We start from the raw sequence: 21,384 nt of genomic DNA, 5'->3' as shown, positions 1-21,384 counted from the left end.
AGGAATGGTGATGACAGTGTTTGGCTTTCTTTTTGTTTATTTTGGTTTTTTAATCTTCAAACATTTAAAATTACTAAAGTAAATGTTTGCTTTTTCTTCATTCTTTCTTCTTTACTCTGAAATGAAATAACATGAAAATGGGAGATAATTATAGAAAAGTATGAATATCTATACCTAGACATGATTAAATATACTTTCTTTATCTTCTATAGTCAGATACAAAACAAGAGAAATGAGACTAACAGGGAGAGATGACTGGCTACAAAAGGCAGAGACCTTAGAGTCTTGTCTCTTCTAGTCATTGTTTTACCATCTTCAGAGAACTCATGCGAGTCCCCAACCCTCAGCTTCATCTGCAAAATGAGGAGTTCAGAAAAGATAATTTCTGAGGTTCTTCCACAAAATTCTTTTATTCAGACTAGGAAGGTAACTGTTGGAGGTAAAATGAAGCTGATTTTGGTACATAGTGATGATTAGAACATGGGTTTGGCTGGATTTTGAATTTCATTCAAATCCATTGAATTTATGCCTCAAGAAAATTTCTTAGACTCCCCATGTCTCTCTTTCCTTATATGCAAATGAGGGTAATAACACCCATACCATAGAGCTACTGTGAGGATTAAAAGAGGTTGAGGATTTGCTAAAATCCGATATTTAAAATTAGAACACATCAGATGACTATGATTGACATTTCATTTGAGGTACTTAGTCTGCTGTTTTTAAGTTCTTAAAGTTTTTTTAAAAATATGTCAGGGCCTCAGTCATGGGTTCATGTTTCCGGTGTTCCCAGAAACGATGCCTATCCTTTGAATGTTGATGCCTTAAGATGCTTCTGGAATTGACATTTAAAGTAACCCAGAAGCTTATTCTCATACAGATATTTTTATTTTAGTAAAGGAAAAGTGAAATTTTGTCTTCCCTGTTACATAGAAAATGTTGATTTCAGGTAAAATTTAAATAAAAATGTATTAATAGCTTCTAATGACCTTTGCCTATGAAGAGACAAAAATAAAACTTAAATGTGCAAAATTTGTGTAAGTTATAAAGCACTTAGCGAATGTGTTATTGTTATTGATAATACAATACCAAAGTAATCAAACTGTAAATTACCTCAAGGCCAAAATTAATGACAATTTTATGATTTTATTGCACTTACTATTTTAATGCTTTGCTATAGAAAGACAGTGGTTAAAAAAGTAGGGCTGGGTTGCTAGAGCAGATTTTCTTTAGTTTACTTTTTTTTTTTTTTTTATCTAAAACTTGCCTTCTCAACTATTTTGGCCTTTAGAATTGGTTCTTCAGTTTTTTGTTGCTTTCTTTTCATAAGCTCAGCAGTTTGGTCTCTTTCAGTTCTTAAGGAGTTCTCAAGACTTTGCCTTGAAATCGTGGGCAAGATAGAAGTGGAGGAGAGGGGTATATTAGCAATCTTTTGGATGGAAAACAAGATAGAAAATGAAGATAAAGCAGAAATCTGTACCTAAAACCTAAAATAAATATACCCAAATACCTTTGTATTTATATTAGTATTATAAAAATGTAAAGTCTAATAGAAAAGTTAAGATGATAAACCATCAATACTGTCTTTACTTTTTGAGCCCATGAATTTGTAGCACCAGGCTGATAGTACGTTCATGGGAGGGGAAATTCCACGCTTATTTCAAAGCCCTAAACAGAATTTTGGTACATATCTTCCTTTGGACTGTCAGCATATATTTGCAGACTAGTGACAGTGGTGGCATGGCCTAAGGATTGAATTTGCAGTACTACCATTGGTGGCCATTTAACAGGTAGAAGATGGATGTACAGAGAGAATAGTTGGAGATCTGTGTGCACATTTCCAAAGAGATTGGTTTACGGGAGAATGTTACTGTTACTTAAGATGTCCTCTGCAGTTTTATATCTAGCCTGGACTAGTCTGTTATGGTTTGAAAGCAGATTAAAGCTATTGGACAGATGTGATATGTTCTTACACTGGCTCATTACAGTGAAGGGAAGCAGACATAGGGGATTACTTTGTGATGAATTTCAGTTCTGCTGACTTCATTGAATTGATTGAGAGCTAAATTAAACATTTTAACAGTTGTAAAAGTACTGAAAAGATTAATACTTGAAGCTCTCCAAGCCTTAGAGTTTATCAGGTATCTAGTATATGTAGGGATGAGGCAGTTATATAACAAGTTGTGGAGTATACAAGGATCTGGTGAATTAAAAAAATAGAACATATAAGATGAAATCTAAACAGTATATTTTAGAGGCCTATACTACCCAATCCTTTTTAAAAAATCAAGAGTCAATTATTCATTGTTTGCTTATTGAAATCTTGATAGCACTTGCTAAAACTCAGTGGTTCTAAAGTAAATCCTGGAGTTAAAATGAAATAAGGCCTTATTGATACATTTAAATGGCAAACAGTATTTAGGCAAATATTATAAATATCTGTATATTTATATCTATTCCTAATATCCTAATTCAGTATCTCTCCTCTATGAAATAGAAAGCAGTTTTGTGCTATTGCATGAGCAATGCAATATTTATTTCCCATCTTCCAATGAAAACTGTTGATTGTTTGCTCTTCACAGGTCACTGACAAGGAACAGGAGTTTGCTGCCAGGGCTGCGAAACAGCTCGAATATCAGCAATTAGAAGACGATAAACTTTCTCAGAAATCATCTAGCAGTAAACTCTCTCGGTCTCCATTAAAGATTGCCAAAAAGCCTAAAAGCATGCAGTGCAAAGTGATACTTCTAGATGGATCAGAATATACCTGTGATGTAGAGGTAAGTGTGTGTCTTAAGACTTTTTTGTCCTAGATATTGAGAGCTGGGGAATGTTGGTATTAAATACACAAGATGCCTCTTTATTTCTCTAGGTCTCTGGGAAATTACTCAAACCCAGTCTCTAAATATAAAATTATTTCCTAGTCTCTAACAGGGGATCAGATTAAAAATATGTGTAATGTCCCAAAATGTTACAATCAAAAGTAAAATGTGATCGTATGTTTTTTAAAAGATAAAATCTCCAACAATATGGTAGAAAAAAAAAATTTGAAAGCTTTAAAAACAGATTTTAGTATCCTGGCTGTGAGCTATTATTTGCATGAATTTTATCCTTTTTTTGCATAATTTATGGCCACGTCATTTGTTACGTGGTGGAAAGGTTACAAATTCTGTACATAGGGGTGGTGGGATAATCCGAAAATGTCCATGCCCTTCTCTTGCTTGGAGAATGAGTAATTTTTAAAATGCACGTTGTGGTGGGCATTGCAGTTTCAGTGTAAAAGGGTATACTCTTTGTTCTTCTTTGTAAAGAAAACAGATTCCTCTCAGAGCAACGGCAGTTGAATGCCTTTTGTCAGAGATGTTTGTCAAGACCAAATTAGCAGATGAGAACACAACCTGTCTGGAGCTGCAGAGACGGCTGATTGTTGAGTTCTCTGAGTATAAGGGAGAATTCATACAGGGCATGAATTCAGGCTCTAGGAGCAGGTCTGTGTGTGCACCAAGATGGAGTGGCTTGCACTTTTAGCAAGGTGATTCCATTTCAGATGTGATGTCTTCATTCAAAGAGCTCATTCTTCCTGCCTCCAGCTCCTGCCCTGGTCATAAAGAGGGGAGGGTATCACACACATCTTCAAGCCAGCCCCTCTACCCTCTCATTCTGCCGTGCTTTCATAGTCCACCCTTTCCTCAGGCTTGTGCTGAGACTGTGTCCCAGGAAGCACAGTCAGTGCACACGTGTGTGTCCTCACATATTTCTCTTCCTCGTCCCTCATGACAGCTAATACCAAGCCCATCTTATTTCCCATGTTCCCATGTACTCTGCTTCCTCTGTCTCCCAACCCCCATGTAATTCCTGTTGTGTTTGTGTAATGCACTCATGCACCCAGTGTTTTTCTTGGAACCGAAGATTCAAATCCATTTCACGTTGAATTCATTTAGGATGGGGATGAGAGGTAGGTTACTAAATTGTTACAGATTGCAGGAACATAGAAAAAATCTATATGGTTTTCGAAAATAAAGTCTTACATCAAAAATTATGTAGTCTGTTGTATACCAATTTATAGAAAATTTAGTCATCCTGTATCCTTATAAACATTGATGGGCCGCTGCAGGGATCCCCAAGGGCCGTGCACAAAACTATTTCTTGCCTTTTTCTGGCTTTGATTTTGTTTAATTTTTTAGACCAACGTGTCCAATTCCTCATCTAGATGTGTACCCTGGAAACAGGCAGCTCCAGTAATGTACTTCTAACTGAGTTTTACTATGAAACTTGCAGGACTTTTATAACCTTGAGAGATACTGTGTTTTTTCAGTGTAGATGCATTTTCTGGAAAAATTGATCTGAGTCAAGAGAGACTTTTCCTCTTAACTTTGAGGACAGTTTTTCTATTGATTGCATTTCTATAATGGAATTAATAGGGTAAACTGGCAGTCTTCGAGTCCTGGCTATCAGAGTCTTCCAAGAGTCTAGAAGAAAGTTGATAGTGTTTCATATAGACAGGATAATGCCTTAGGGTTGACCAAGGCACAAGTAGTATCGAATATTTTGTCAAACTTAATTTAGGTCTGTGCTTCAGATTCATTATAGATAATCACTGTGGTTACACATTTTTTATTTTATATTTACCTTTCTTTTAATGTCACTGTGAACATTTTGAGTGGCACAGCAAACTTGGCCAGTTATTTTCCTCTATAATAAATTATTTTTATACATTTGACAGATTCTTAAGAGTAACTTTTTTTCTGGAATATAAAAACTTTTGCTGGCAGGATTTTTTCAGTTTCACCACAGACACTGATATCAGAAAATACGTGTTCACGACTGACATCTTTGTGAAGAAGATGGAGAAATTTGGACACGGTAAAGTTCATGGATTAATTTGTAACCGATTGGTTGAATAAGAAAAATGAATTGTAAATCAAGCAGAGTGATTCTCAAGGAGGCAATGAGGTGCTAGTTAAAAAAAAAAAAGTTACAGTGGCTCTTGTGTTTTGATATACACAATGGAAAGTAAAGTTTGGCTGGTGAGCTACACACGGGACATACTAGGTAAACAGAGGAGGGAAAGCATTGCCCAGGGAAGGTGTGCTTCAGTGTTGGCTCTCCTTGAAACTGAGTCTGTATCAAAGACTTGATGAAGGCACAGAAACACGCTGAACAATGATTTTTGAAGCAATATAGAGCTTTAAAGCCTACATTGCTTCTTTAAAGAGATTGATGCCTCAAGTGTCAGAATCCAGTTTTATTATGAAATGGACAGTGTGGGACACTGAAGCAAAGCAGGAAAGCTAACATTTAGCAGGAGTGGAGGTAAAACTTGACTCTGATAAAAGGGATCAAGTACAAAATGGAAATGTGTTTGCGAGAGGGGCAGTCAGACTTGGTAACAGTTTGGTTAAAACTCCTCTTTAGCTTTGAGTTCATTACAGACTCATCGTGAACCAACAGTGTGTTACAGTTGTCAAAAGCATTCTGTAATCACAGGCTGTTCCGTGGAAGCGTAGTGTTCGGTTTGCAGAAGGCAGCGGGCCATCCTGTTCCCTGCGTTGCACAGAGCCTGCCTGCAGGGCTGTGTTTCAATCACGTGCGATAAATGCTCTGAAGCCACCAGACTGGGGAGGGCTGTTGGTAGCCCGTGTGGTTTCAAGGAACTTCCTTAAAGTTTCTGAACCTAGGTTTCCTCAACAGAAAGATGAGGGTGAAAATACTTGCCTTGAAAGGCATCCTTGAGAAGATTAAAGCAAATCATTTATTTGAACACTTTCTGGGATGTGGCATATTCGTAATGGTCTCTGTTTAATAATGAGAATGCGAATAATGGACTTTGACTTGAGCTTATTCAGCGAGAATTATAGGATGGTGAATGATCTGGAAGCTTTCATATGAGGAATGATTAGAGAAATAGGATGTGTTAAATGTGGAAAAAAAAAAAAGATTGGTGTGGAGGACAGGAAAGCTATTCTCAGTCACTTGGAAAGGTGGAGACTGAAGGGTTATTATAACTTTTATGTGTAAAAAGCAAAACTGAGGTAGAAGTTACAGAAAGTCAGATTGTAAGTTAACAGGAAAATAGTGTCTTTAATGATCGCTGTCAACCTTGTGATGACATATGCACTACCATGGGAGGGTTCCTGTAGAAACTGTAGGTGCGATTATGGAAGCCACTGGTTCCTCAGATGCTGCCTCAGACCATACCACATCCAGTGCCCCTTCCTGCTACCACTGATGGACAGAAGAGACATACAGACACAAAGAAACCGGACTGAAGGAGGCAGAATTGTTTCCCTAATCCCTCCCTCCAATATGTGTAGTTATAGATGAATTAAGAATGAAGGCGATGATAACAGACGAAACTTTTTTTTTTGCATTTAATAAGGCATCAAAAAGAGCATTTTATTTTCATAAAATTGTGATGTTTTTGTCCATGGCATATTGAATGCCTTCATCACAGCAACTTAAAATCATTAAGGCTCAACTCTACCATGATGGTAACATGTGAATTTATAGTCACCTGTAAAAGACTCCCTGGCAACACACACACGCACCCCCCCCCACACACACACGGCTACAGTGGGAGAGACTCATCGACCCAGAGAGCAAGATAGAAGGAGTAGTTATCTGAGAGCAATGACTGAACACTTACTGCCTGTTTGATCCCCACCATTTCCCCACCCATGTTTCGATGCTAGCCTTTTCAGATCGTACTTTCTCTAACTTCCTTCTAGCAGTCGTAGCAGTCGGCTTAGATCATTGTAGCATTCAGTGCTTTTCCATTTGAGAGAACTTTTTTTTTTTTTTTTTTTGGGACAGAGTCTCACTCTGTCGCCCAGGCTGGAGTGCAGTGGCGCAATCTCGGCTCACTGCAAGCTCCGCCTCCTGGGTTCACATCATTCTCTTGCCTCAGTCTCCCAAGTAACTGGGACTACAGGCGCCCGCCACCCCGCCCGGCTAATTTTTTGTATTTTTAGTAGAGACAGGATTTCACTGTGTTAGCCAGGATGGTCTCGATCTCCTGACCTCGCGATCCACCTGCCTTGGCCTGCCAAAGTATTGGGATTACAGGAGTGAGCCACCGCACCTGGCTGAGAGACTTTTTCCTCACTAACTTTTTTTTCAAACTCAGTCTTGATTATTTAAAATACAAGAAAAGATCTTATTATAGCGAGCCTGATACATATGTTTGAGAAATATTTACACTCTGCCAGATTTTCACGTATGCCAACAAAATCACTGTGTGATTCTGTTCCTCTTGTACTGTTAGAGAATGCAATCAGTGTCCTTCAGCAAGTTGGTTACTGTTGTTGATGTTTATTTCTCAGACATAAATTTTAAAAGAGAAAATAAATAAAAAGACCTCAGTCCCATGCAATGGAGGTAACAGTCCTCCCACTCATCCCATTTATTTTCATTTTGTTGCTTCCACGTTTGGCAGACTGATTGGAGTCTGACTGATTAGTGTACAACGTATTCCTAGTGACTATCCAGTTAGGACTTTGCTTTCTCTATTTGGGCACCATTCTAATCTGGTCTGATTTTGTTTTGGGAAAATAAGTCAAGCTTGATCTCACATTTCAGTCCATGTTTCATCAGATAGGTTTGCTGCTGCATCTATTAAATGTATCAGCCATTGTGGAGTGCAGTTTGGTTTGTTTCCCACGAGAAGCCCTGCTGGTGGAGTTGTCCCGAGCATTGCTGTAAGAGCGGTAGGTGTTACTCAAAGAGTCCTGCCATGTTTCTCTCCCCATGTGAAAGTCAGCCCCTAAATATTGCCAACTTAATAATGAGGGCAATTTACAGCTTATAGGACCCAGGTACATCCATGCTGGGCTAGTATTCCAGGGAAACATGCCAATGAATGGGCCACACGGGAGAGAGATTTGCCTCCAGACTGGGGCAAATCAGTGAGAGCAATTTAAATGCAGCCATAACACATAAAAAGCTGGCCCCTAGGTTACTTAGAGCTTGTCTAGCTCGGTGACTGAGGACAATTTAGATCCCTCCAGGATAGGCCTGGAATCTAAAATAAGTACAGAAATGGTCAAGTTGACTCCAATAAACATTCTTTGAGACCATCCAGAGATGCTTGTAAGGGACCAGAGAGGATAAGGAAATTTATGGAACTGTATTTCTAGGATGCTTTTGTTACCTTCTAACTATTGCTCAGTAAAGGACTATTAAAAACTTGCCTAATAGTCTGTCTTACCTGTGATTCAATTAATTGTGCAAATCTTGCCCTGTTTTATGCACTCTACTTATTGGGATTCAACGTCTTAGCTTTCCAACTCTTATAGGTTACATGATTAAATCTTTTCCAGCCCCTTTAGAAGTGCTTGACCAGACAGCAAATAGAATTGCCATAATCTAGAAAGTTAGAGTACCTTTTGCTTTTCTTGAATTACAAGAAATAATAATTGTAAACCATAAAAATAAGGACTGTTTTAAACCAATACAAGTATTGTTCATTCACCAAACACAGAAATCACAGAGCTTTTGATTCCATGTAGCTCTGTAAGTTTCCAGTTTAACCTATAACATGCCACCCTCCTCCATGGATCTCTGCTCAACTGAAGAACTTACATCAAACCATCCATCACGTGCTGTAACCAAATGGCCCCATCTAGCAGCAACAGTAATTTCCTGCTTGAAGAATGATGCCTGTAGGACTCTGGAGGATGAAAGGGCTTTAATTAACCTTGTTTGCTAGTGCGATGGCTCTTTGGTGCAACCATAGGAACAGTTACACACAGGGACTCTTAACATGCAGTGTCTCATTTACATAGTTACCATTAAATCTTCTTACGGTATTGACATTTGTCTCAATAAGCTTCGATTAAAACAGACTCTGTTTACTAAAACTGTTAACTCCATTTTCCTGGTTATAATTTTTAAAAGGTAATAAACTTTAATAGTCCATCATGAGTGTAGACAAGGCCTAATAAATATTTGAAACGATATAAATATTAAAAATGTGAGCATATATATCAAGAAATATAAACAATAGGAGTCCTGCTATTTCACTGTACTGTAGGCTATGTTTTGGAAGCTGAGTGACTTTGGGAACTTGAGTGCCTGTGTGCATTCGATGGTCGATGCTCTACGTGAGATAAAAATCCACTGAGGCATTCTTTTTGCTTACTCCCAGTTTCTCCCAGTTGTCACATTGTGTGAAGGCCTAATAGGATTCATTTTCCAAATGTTAGTATTCTGATGTCATGATGCTGAAGCCCTAGGTTTACCTTTTCATGCAAACCTAACTCCTTTAAGTCTTCAGGCTTCCAGTGTGTTTTATGGCCACTTTGTGTTGCTGATGTCATGAAATGAACTTTCCCTCGCTGTACCCAGGCAGAGGGACTCACAGGTAAACGCTCTGCTCCATCGTCTTACCTGTTTCAGAGAACAGTGTCTTATCTCTGGATTTTGTACAACACCATGGTTAGTTTTTCACGCAGTAAATATACATGACTTACTGGTTTAATGCAGAAAGCAGTCTTCCAAGTATGAAAATATTCCAAGTTTTCTAGTTTTCACCATCCTGTGGCTAAGATTTCAGGTGATATTTCATAGTTTTATCTCTAGTTGACTTGCATGAAGTTCACCTCTGTCAGAATTTTCCCTGGCATGTTTCCCGAGAGTTTTCTCATGTGCTGTGGAAGAAGTCCTTTAAATTTCCTTACTCTGTGTGTGGCTTGAGTGCCACGGAGCCCTGTGAAATGGTGACTTGGCCGCTCAAAATTGCCACTGACGCCTTTCCCTGGGCTCAGATAGTGGTGCTGCCCTTTCCACTGCTTCTGCATAAATAAAGCAGCTTTCCCTCATTCCCCATAGCACGCTGGAGTTCAGGCTTTAAGGAAAGACAGTGTAACAGCACACCGGCTACATCAGCTGGCATTCCTAGGAGTTGTAGAGCTCCTGATCAATGTCTTCCTGCCTGACGCCCACTCTGCTCCTGCATGGCAGGTACCAGCTCACACCTACTGTAGGATGGTACCCTTTCTGCTCCTCAGAGTCCGGGCTCCCAGTCAGCTCTAACCTCAGGGAGAAAAGGGAGCTTCCCACTTTAGTCCAAGGCATTCCTTATTTACTTCCTCAGGAAAAGAGTCTTTCCAGCATGGTAGACTTCAGCCAACTCCTTGGGTGGCTACAGTGGCCTCCAGTCTGCACAGGTTTATCTGGTGCCCCATGACCCCAGTACAGGACTGCCTGCTACCAGTGCACTTTACCGGACTTCTTTCTAGAAGTGCCCCTATACTTATAATTTCCAAAGATCCCTCAAGGTGTAGTCTTTATAAGGTACACCTTTGTCTTCTCTGAGCCGACTTCCTCACCAGTTAAATGAGGTGTAGGACACAAGGTTATTTTCATTGTCCCTTCCAGACATGAGTCTGTTTGGCTGTATGGCAGAGACAGTCTCACTTCTGAGCTTAAGTCTTTGCCTCATTTGGTCTTCATTAAAATCTTTGCATGTTCTAGAATGCATTGAGCAATTTGTACATTATAATTTGTATATAATACTGACATTTTTTTTTAACAAGAGTGAATCATTTGGGTTTTAATTATTTATCTTAATGCATGTCGGTTTTTCTTGTTTACAATTTTAATCCATAAAACATGTTACCACATTGTGTACAAAAGGTACCAAAGAGCTGTACTCATTTTGCAGGGACTTTAATAAAAAGATTTGCTTGGGTGCTTGTTACATTCCAGACACTGAAGACCAAATGAGCCAAAGACTTGAGCTTATGTGTGAGATTGTCTTCACCATAAAGTCAAACAATTGTGTATCTGGAAGGGATATTGGAAATAACCTTTTCTCCTGCGTTGTTTCACTGGTGAGGAAATAGGCACAGGGAAGCTAACAATGTGTCTGAGGACACACAGAGGAAGGCTAGAACCGAGATCTCCTGCTCTCTGTTCCCGAGGTCTCTGCGCTACGGAATTAAAACCTGCAAAGTCAGTTAGACATGGTGGCTCACGCCTGTAATCCCAGCACTTTGGGAGACCAAGGCGGGAGGATCACATGGTCAGGAGTTCAAGACCAGCCTGCCCAACGTGGTGAAACCCTGTCTCTATTAAAAATACAAAAATTAGCTGGGCATGGTGGCACATATGGCAGTTTGAAATTGACCATGGCAGCCGGGTGCAGTGGCTCACGCCTGTAATCCCAGCACTTTGGGAGACCAAGGCGGGAGGATCACATGGTCAGGAGTTCAAGAGCAGCCTGCCCAACGTGGTGAAACCCTGTCTCTATTAAAAATACAAAAATTAGCTGGGCATGGTGGCACATTCATGTAATCCCAGCTACTTGGGAGGCTGAAGCAGGAGAATTGCTTGAACCGGGACCCGGGAGGCAGAGGTTGCAGTGAGCTAAGATTGCGGCACTGCACTGCAGCCTGGGTTACAGAGCGAGACTCCATCTCGAAAAAAAAGTAAAAGTATGCATTCTACAGCAGCAGAAGGAAGGATCCAAAGGAAAATATTTGTCTCCAGTATGGACTTGTGATTTAGTAGTGTCACAGGATCTTTCGGGCGTTCCTTTTCCAGCCGGAAGCCTCTGGGGCGGGTGGCGCCTGTGCCTGATTTTTGCTCAGGCCCACTGGGCTTGTTCCACCCACTCGACCTGGCAGGCTGCACTTGGCTAGTGCTACCAGCCCAGATCCCACGCCTGTCAAGGGCAAGCCAGGTGTGGAGTGATGAGGGGTGCAGGAGCAAGCAAGTGCGGGGTCCAGCCACTACACACAGCCAGACACGCTGGCTGCTGTGGCAGGGCAGACAGCTCCAGGCACTGGCACAGCCACCGGCTCTGGGCAGGCCTGCGGCTGGATCGGATGCACCGCAAACAGCTTCTGCTGTGGATACCCACATCTGGACAAGGGGAACGCAGCGACACCCGGAAGCTTGGAGATGCCAGAAACCACAGACCCCCAAAGAGGATGTCACAGCCCTGCTCAGGGAGGCTCTAAGTCTGGGCTCCTGGAAGGGCTGCAACCCTTCTCTCCTTTTTATCACCCCCAACATGGCAGGGGATAGGGATGGTGTGTCTCAGCTCTGTGTGTTAATAGTCAGTTATGCTTTTCAGCAGTTCCTGAGTTCTTGTTCCATATGCAGGAATAATGAGGTATGCGGACAGCTGGATGGGGAGCAGGGCAAAGAGGTGCTTTATTGAGCAACAGTACAGCTCTCAGGAGACCTGAAGTGGGTAGCTCTTTTTCCTTTTTTTTTTTCTTGTTGAGATGGAGTCTCTCTCTCGCCCAGGCTGGAGTGCAGTGGCATGATCTTAGCTCACTGCAGCCTCCACCTCCCAGGTTCAAGCAATTCTCCTGCCTCAGCTTCGCAAGTAGCTGGGATTACAGGTGCATGCCACCCACTCGGCTAATTTTTGTATTTTTAGTAGAGATGGGGTTTTGCCATGTTGGCCAGGCTGATCTCGAACCCCTGACCTCAGATGATCTACCCGCCTCTGTGGGTAGCTCTTTTTCGAAGGCAGATTATCCCAATGGGTGTAGCTGTCAGCGGAGAGGAGTCCTGGAGTGGGTAGCTCCTCTCCATAAGCAGGTCATCCTGTCGAGTGTGCAGCCCTCAGAGGAGAGGAGACTGCCATGGGCAGCTCCTGACTGAGTCCAGTTTTTATGGGCTTCAGAAGGGAGGAAGTGCGTGCTGATTGGCCCACCGGCAGCCATGGACAGGCCTGGAAAAAGCACCATAAGTTACCACTCAGGGGGCCACGGACTCTACCCGGAATTGACAGCCTGGCCCCCATGTTTCAGACCATCCCTGGCTTGAGGATGGGACTTCAATGGGTACCCACCCTTTTCTGCCAGGAGCCTGCTGGCCTCCTGCCACCATCTACATGTCATCCAGGGTGCCCAGGCTGTTTGTGCTGAGGGGCATCTGCAGGCCCGTGCCAAGCTGCCCTCAGCGTCCCCCTTGGCCTCCTTCCCATGCTTGTTGGCGCCCAAAGTCTGGAGAGGGCCAAGGCGGCAGGGCACTTGAGTGTCAGCACCACCTCTAGTGCATGTACACCTTCCTGGGTCATGACAGCCCAGGCTCAGCCACAACTTTGCTCTGAAATTGGAGTGGGTGCCCGGAGTGAGGAGAGGCCATCAGTGGGATCAGGCACTTCTGAGCCTGCAGGGGCAGGGAGGACTCCTGTGCCCCTGAGAGTGCAGGGATGCCCGAATCCGCAGCTGCAGCTGGGCGGGAAGGTGAGGCTCCCACCTGTTCCTGGCTCCTGCTGGCTCCATGGAGCGTGAAGCCTTGGCCGTGCCACCCCTGCTATAGCTGGCATCATGGCAGCGGCCACTCCAGTCAGGCCACTGCTGCCATCAGTAGGAAGAAAAAGGAAATAGAAGGAGAACTACTTTACAAATAGTTTATGAAGCTGAAAAAATTAAGTTCCTGATTACCTCCTGCATTTGTAATTCTGTATGCTTTTGACTTCAAAATTGATCGGTTTATTTATTTATTTATTTATTTTTTACTTATATGTGTTGTTTTTGGGTAGATATATGGAAGAGAGGCCACCAAAGTCTTTACCTACTACTATTCTCTTTCTCTTATTTTCTTCACTTGCTCTCTTCTTGTGGCTGGAAGGCTTTGAAATCTTGAAGTGCATCTGCAGTGGACACTGTAGTGGGTATCCCCTTTTAATAAACAGGGCAGCTTGGTTCTAGGCCTGCAGTGGATTAATTAGGAGAAAAGGGGCTCAGATCCTATTGAAGAGAAATAGGTTTAGTCAGTGGGCAGAATATCATCCCCTTAAGTTTTCTTAAGCCTAATTTCTAAAAATGACTGCTAAAGCTCTGGTTTATACTCTCATGATTATACTGTCCCATGAAAAAAGCTACTATGTGAAGAATAAAGCTTAGAAGCAATGCATTTTGAGTGAGAAGAGGAAAATAGCTGGAGAGATACAGCATAGGAACTTCAGAGTGGTGTATGGAGCAAGTTTCAAGGCTTGCCACAGCTCTTTGCCATCTTATGGAATGATTATAAGCAAGTTCTGTAGTTATCACATCATCTAGCTCAGAGTGGAAAAGTGAGTCAAACCTGGGGACCCTAACCTTCCCTTCTGGAGAGAAACAAGTTGCATCATCTAGTGATTCTTTTTCAATTTTCCTGATCAATTGCCAGTTTGTTTCATAATTACAGCATTTCCCCCATGAAAGGCTGTTCTCTAAAGTTATGGAATTTCCACCCCATGAAAGGCAGGTTATAATTTTCAGGATTATAGCTTATCTCCCCTCAGTTAGCATTTCAATTCATGCCTTTCTTTTTGTGGAAGTACTGTTGGCCCTTCAGGAAGTTTAGGAAGCAGGCTGCTGTCATCAGCCACAAGATTAGAAATCTTTTCATAGGTGGATAATATCCTAGAAAAGTTTCTACATGGCAGATAGTCACTTGAGTTTTTGATAATCTTTTTTTTGGTTAACTTCCATTTCAAAGGAGGATGTCTTTTAACTTTGTCTCCATATTCTGAGGCTTATCAACAGCACCTATGACCTCTTTTTGACTACAGAGTTGAGGTCTGATGAAAACACGAGTTCGTAAGAGTTGGAGAACACAAAGTTTAGTTCTGCCCTCTAAAATGTGTATGTGATGTGTGTGGCGTGTTGAGTGCATGATTTCCAACAAAATGTGGAAGTAAGTTCAGGGAAGAATGAAGTATAGTATGCTGTTGAAGGCCCTGTCACAGGGACATGAGAAATATTTACTAAGAACAGCATTCATACAACTGCTGACACATGCATGCTGGCTGATGCAGTCTGAACAGGAGGCGTACACTGGCAATAATTAGTTTCAGGATTTGGCTAGCAGTCCAGTGTCCAGTTGGCATGTGGAGAGAGGTATCACTTTTTTAGCTTTTATCGCAAAAGGAATATGGTGCTATTAGTTGGACAAACGTTTTTTAAGTTGAAAGGAGATATTAAAATGCATGTGAAATACCTTTTGTGGTTTTACTATTTTTATGATATTGTTAATTTTTTGCAGCAGAGGAGTAAGGGAAAATCTGGCATTGTTGTATTTCAGTCCAATGTTGTTTGCTGTTTGGAAATGGCAATTAAATGTCAATGGGAAATGGGGAAAAATGATAATGAAATACAGAGAGGAAAATGCTCCACCAAAAGGTTGCATAGTGAAATTTAATAGTTTTTTTTTTCCTACTTTTTTTTTGTTGGTGGTGGTGATACATATGGATCACTCGCCCCCAGACTTTTAAAAATGTGTGCTTGAAACTCAGAATGCAGATACCCTAACAGTTGAATATCTGAATGTCTATGGGAATTTCATGAATCAAATGAGACTGGAGGATTGTTAATATAGTAGAAAAGTTCTCCCATTCCACTCCATAAAGGATTGATTTTTGAACTTAAGAATATTAAATTTTGGGAGGCAGCACGTAAACGATTCATCTCCAGAAGTCCTCAGTTTTCTTATCTGTGAAGTGGAGCTCACAAGGTTGTCATGAGTGCTAGAGAGAGTGCATGTTATGTCTGCAGATAGGTACCAGGGACCTTCTTTGGGTCTGCAGTGGCTGGCAAATTTGAAACATTCTCTAAAGTTATGGAATTTCCACCCCATAAAACATACATTCCCTTCTAGGCCTTTGTCTTTAGGAATATAAATATAAAATGCCATACAGATTGGCGGGCTTTTGACATGAAAATAGGATCAGAACCTTCATACTATTTAGAGATTTACTTTTATCACCTAATAATATATAAGACACCAAAAAAATTTCTTAAATCTGAGAATGTAAATTTCTAAGTAAATGTTACTCTCAATTTCTCCTTTTTGTTTGTTTATTTGTTGTTTATCCTGGAAAGAATAGTATCTGTGTTTTCCCATCAGCTACTCATTAATTTAGCAGTTCTGGAAGTGCTGAACAATTTTATTAAATAAGAATAGGAAGCAACAATTGTGCTTAAGATTTTTTTTAAAAACCCACCTACCTAGAAACTGGTAGGATTGAGAAGCTGAGCTGGAAAACGTAGGAAGTTTGCTTTTTCTCACACTGCCCTGTTTGAACCTGCTGAGATTAGACAGAAGATGCAGCTAAGGTTCTGTTGCTGTTGTGTCAGAAATCAGTAGGTGTTTAACAAGCCTGAATATGTTCTGAAAGTAATTACACACACACCGCTTGTGGCTTTCGGTGCTTGTCTCTTATCCTGAATGGACTCACATTTTATAGTGAGCAAGTAGGTATAGTGTTCCTTGGCTTCAGTAATGAACTCGCTCAAATCTTGAGAGAAAGTCTATTAAAGAAAGGATCTGAGGAAGTCAACCCTCTTTTTCTTCATCTCTAGTCCCTCCGGAAGTTGGCAGAGGACATTCTTTCTAGTTCTGCTGTGTCTTCTGATTTCTTACTCAGTTACTCTGAGTGCTGTATTTGAAGAGACTTCATATTGAATTTGGTGCCTTTAAAATTACAAGTTATTCTGTATTTGCCCTTCTATAGCAAGCATAGGATAGGAGTCTTTTTTGCCGCCTATCGTATTTGGAGTTCTATGTCGGTCTGGGTTTTTAAAAAATAACTAGGGACTCCATAGTAGTGGCTGGGAGGAAGGAAAGAGATGGAAAGTGACCCAGCTCACTCGTTTTCATGTTGAGACAGGTCCTCTACTGTCATAGAGAACTTTCTCTTTTGCCCTGAAGAAATTGGGAGTAGCTGTTTGAGGCACGTTTCCTGGGTTCTTCTTTCTTTTTAGGGGCCAGGTTTTGAAACAGGGCTGATGTGTAGAAAGCCTGACCACAGATCTTTGACTGGCTGTAAATACCTTCTTAGGAGTAAAGATTCCTCAATGGTGGTTCAGATTGTGCAAGATGGTAAGCAGGTCTCCAGTCACCTTGTGGCAGGTCGATATTAATGATTAGAAAATGTTAGTTGACTATCCCTGTAGAGGTATTTAAGGCAACATAAAATCGAGTAGCATGCACATATTTTCGTAATTTAATTGTTTAAATTTCCAGAATAATTCTAACTATATGCCAGATATTTATGTACCATTGCTTAGCACTTTCATTGTTGGGGCAGATGAAGAGATGTGAGAGCAAGTGTTGAGTATGTTTGAAACACCATGGGCAGCCAAGACAGGAAATGAGCTGGAGTGGAAGCCCTGGGACCCATCCGGAAGGATCGGTTTAGTGTGCTCACAAGGTTGGATATTGTTCTATTGGTGTATTGGTTTTCTCTTGTGGCAAAACAACACCGCATAAACATAGTGGCCGAAAACAACACCCGATACACATAGTGGCTTAAAACCGCACGTGTGTATCCTCTCACGTGTTGCATAGGCCAGGAATCCAGCCTGTGTCAGTTGGTCCTGTGTTCAGAGTGCCAGAAAGCAGAAATCAGGTTGTTCACTGACTGCATCCTCATGGAGACATTGGATTAGGAACAGATCAGCTTCATACTCCTTAGGGTTGTTGGCATAATTCATTTCCCTGTGGTTGTACAACTGAAGTCCTCACTCTCTTGCTGCCTGTTGTCCAGGAACTGCTCTCAGCTAGAGTCCACTCGAATCCTTGCCACGAGGCTCCTGTAGCACAGCCACACAGAACCTCCCTCACCATGATTTGTCTTCTCAGGAATCTCTGACCTCACCATCGGCAACCAGCCAGAGAAAACGCTCTACTTTGAAAGGGCTCACATGATTAGATCAAACCCAAATGGATAATGTCCTGGTCTTAAGGTCAACTGTACCCTCCAACATCACCTAATCACAGGAGTAGGATCTGCTTTATTCACAGCTTCAGGGATGGTGCATGCATATGCACCAGGGAGGCAGGAAAGCTTGAGCCATCTTAGAATTCTTGTCACGATAGGGGATGGGTGCTTCTGAGGAACTACGTAGGGGAGTTATTTGGATCATTCATGTTTTTAAAACGTTCTTCTATTGGCTAAATAGCAATTGGAGGCTAAGGGAATAGAACAGGGACACTAGTCAGCTCTGTTGTAAAGAACCAGGCAGTAGATGCTGAGAACCAGAACCGAGGCGAGGCAGTTGGCAATGGGGTAGAGAGAAGAGAGTAGATTTGAAAGAACTATCCTGAGAAGGGGCAGGCCTGATCAATTGGATATGGGAGGGGGATACGCGTAGTGGTAAGATCCAGTAACTGATAATGACTTCGAGATTTGTGGACTAAGTGATTGCATAGAGAGTTGTACTACCAATGGATGTAGAATACAAGAGAAAAAGTTTATGGGGGAAGACAGTGAATTTAACTTAGATCTATTGAATTTAAAGTGCCTGGCATGTGAAAATAGCAATCTACTATTGCAACTGGATATATTGTTTGGCATTTGCAAGAGAGGTCAAGTTGGTAGACTTTGTGGGAGCCATTATCTTTTTTTTTTCTTTTTTTTTGAGACAGAGTCTCGCTCTGTCGCCAAGGCTGGAGTGCAATGGTGTGATCTCCACTCACTGCAAGCTCCGCCTCCTGGGTTCACGCCATTCTCCTGCCTCAGCCCCTGTAGCTGGGGCCACAGGGGAGCCATTATCTTTTATACAGGGGAGCCATTATCTTTTATACAAATTCAAACCTGGTAGTGAATGAGGTTGTTCAGGTAGTGAGTAAATGAGTAAAAAGAAAAGAGCCTGAATAACTGGGCTCTGGGAGATACTAACCTTTGAAGTAGGGAGTAGGGAGAGCTTTCTCAAATCCCCCAGCTTCAGGTTCTTCCCCACACAGAACCTGTTTTCCATTTTTGCCGTGTTCCAGCTTATGAACTGGGAGTACCTGATCCCTGGGGGGAAATTGCAATAGTGTCCATCAGACAGTTCAAAAAGAGACAGTGCATAGAAAAGCATCCTGATAGAATTGTCTAAGTGCCACGCAAGGACTAGAAAACAGGAAGTGGAAGGGTGCGTAAGGTACCATCGTGAGGAAATAATTGAGTGTTGTCATGCTCTTTGATTGATCCCTGTGCCTTCTTTCAGTTCATTGCCAGTTCTCCTTTTATTTCTTTAATTCGGCTTTTTGCTGTCTTTCATACATTAGAATTTCGGCTATACAAAGTGATAAGAACCATAACATTACGTTGCTTATGAGGAATGACTGATGCCTGATTCTTCTTTGGACAACTTAAGATGAATATTAGAAGTAGCTTTACATCAGCATACCGCATAATTGTGATTTTTAAGGTACCATTATTAAAAAGCGTGAAGAGTGGTGTGATTCAGAAAGTTCTCTTAAATGTTTATCTGAAATTAGAAAAAAAAGAAATAAACCCTTTAAGTGTAGCCTCCAGCATTTTTCCAGTTTGGGGCTGTAATAATACCCTGCTCTTACCTTCTGGCCCTGGCAGGAGGCATCTGGTGCTGAACTGTTGGTCTCACTCCCTCTCTGCACAGCAGAGAGGCAAAGGATTCTTTTTTTCTCCTCCATTTTGTGGCTTGTATCGACCAGCCAGTGCACCTTAAGCTTTTTGTTTATTTGTTCTCTCAGGGGTCACAGACTTCCAGTTGTGGGAGTTTTTGTTGGAACAAATAGCATTTCCATCAATAAAGTTAGCTTCCTAGAACTTGCTGTCATGATTTCCCTCGTCAGATGACTATTGTGGATATTTGCTTTCCAGATAAATGGAATTTAGAATCTTCCTGTTGCTTCTCTTGCAAGACTGACCTATTTTGTTAGCACTGCCTAGTGACTGTTTCCTATAATCTAGGTCGAGGATGAGTCTACCGTAGGCAAACCAAAATGACCAGATTACATATTAATTCACGAAATGCTTTGATCGGTGCAGGTTTCTTCTTGTCAATAAACAAGATACCTTTGTTGTGTAAGAGTGTGTCTGTTCAGCGTGACAGACAGCTGTGTTTAACTTGTATGTACATTTGGAATCCTTTTCTAACAAGCACATGAGAAAATTCTAACTCCTGTTCGCACTTAGGACTGCACCTCATTTTCCCTGCTGGTGCTTACAGACATGAGTGACGGTGTGCAGATACACAGGCAGTGTAAGGAATTGGTTCTGGTTATGGTGTTTGGAAAACTGGAAGGAATACAGAGACTTGTTATTTTTTATGGAATGCCATGGTGACAGCAAATAAAGTCACTAAAAAGGCACCACATTCTTTAGGGAAATGCCATTAGACTGAGCGTGTAAAACACGTGAATGGTTTTAAATGATTACCCCAAGCAAAATGCTCTGTTAATGTCTCCAGTTATTCCTTTAGAAAAAATACTGCCCAGACGTCACGACTTACAGAGCTTTCTTTAATAGTATGATGATTGCGAATTCCTCATGATAGGGGAAAAACAATACAACACCACCACCAAAATTGGAAATGTAATATTTCAAAACTGAATTTTACTTTAACTTCGGATTTCCGTTATTTAAACCCCATGTTCTAACAAGGACTTAGGCTGTTTTATGTAAGTGTACCCAACATAATGAAGAGAAAATAAATACGTAGAAAGCAGACCAAGAGAAAATGAGAGTAAGAAGCCAGGCTTGAGGTTAGTCCACAAAAGGCGTGTTCTGAGATCTCTAACAGGCACAGAGGAGAAAGCCTCGACCCAGTGTCCATGCCACAAAAACTACTTGGTAGGTGAAAAGGAGCGAGTTTATTCCAGAGCCAGTTTAAGAGAAACTCTGCTGCAGCTCTCTGAAAGCTTATTCAAGGAGTGGACTGTGAACAGCCGTCAGAAACATCTCAGTGATCATTCTTCCTCTCAAGCAAACCTTTAATAAGCATTAAGTAATGATTCATCAGTTTGAGATTATGCTCCTCATTATGTATGTGAGATGCAACTTGTTATGATGTTTAGTACACATACCACATCCACACATATGTACAAATATGTACATACACATATCTATGTGTATACGTGTCACATTTTTTAGACACAGAAATTTTGGTATGGATAAAACTAGAGAATGTGGCATGGACATGGGGCCAAAATGGGCTTTCTAGTTCCTTCCCTAACAAGTTCAGATGGTGGGACTATCACAGAAGATGGGTTGGGCCTGCAGTGTGCTGTTTCCCAGCCATCTCCCTGAAGGACCGTTACGGAGAGAACCCAAGTGAGAGGCCACTCATGTGTAGCAGCCATGAACCTGCTGAGCCAGTCAGCAGAGAAAAGCAGCCAGTGATTATCCTCAGCAAACTAATGAGGAACAGAAAACCAAATGCTGCACAATCTCATTTATAAGTGGGAGCTAAACATTGGGTATACACATGCACACAAAAATAGGGACATAGACACTGGGAACTCCAAAATGAGGGAGAGAGGGTCAGGGAAAGGACTGAAAATGACCTATTGGGTACTGTGCTCACTACCTGGGCAACAAGATGAACTGTACCCCAAACCTCAGCATCATGCAGTATCCCAATATAACACATCTGCACATGTACCCCAACTCTAAAATAAAAGTTTAAA

The 21,384-nt window shown here is 41.4% G+C and overlaps 1 protein-coding gene across 2 annotated transcripts in view; it reads left to right on the top strand.

The window, feature by feature from the left end:
* The window catches only part of EPB41L3 (erythrocyte membrane protein band 4.1-like 3), a 184,018-nt gene that overhangs the window by 95,233 nt on the left and 67,401 nt on the right, over positions 1–21,384 (top strand). For both annotated transcript variants that reach the window (XM_011957807.1, XM_011957808.1), the window contains exon 3: positions 2,580–2,777. In XM_011957807.1, coding sequence (XP_011813197.1) covers positions 2,580–2,777 — 198 coding nt within the window. The remainder of the gene's footprint in view (positions 1–2,579; positions 2,778–21,384) is intronic.

Source organism: Colobus angolensis, unplaced genomic scaffold (genome assembly GCF_000951035.1).
Source record: "Colobus angolensis palliatus isolate OR3802 unplaced genomic scaffold, Cang.pa_1.0 Scaffold45, whole genome shotgun sequence".
Classification (NCBI taxonomy): domain Eukaryota; kingdom Metazoa; phylum Chordata; class Mammalia; order Primates; family Cercopithecidae; genus Colobus; species Colobus angolensis.
This window is presented reverse-complemented; position numbering and strand designations above follow the sequence as displayed.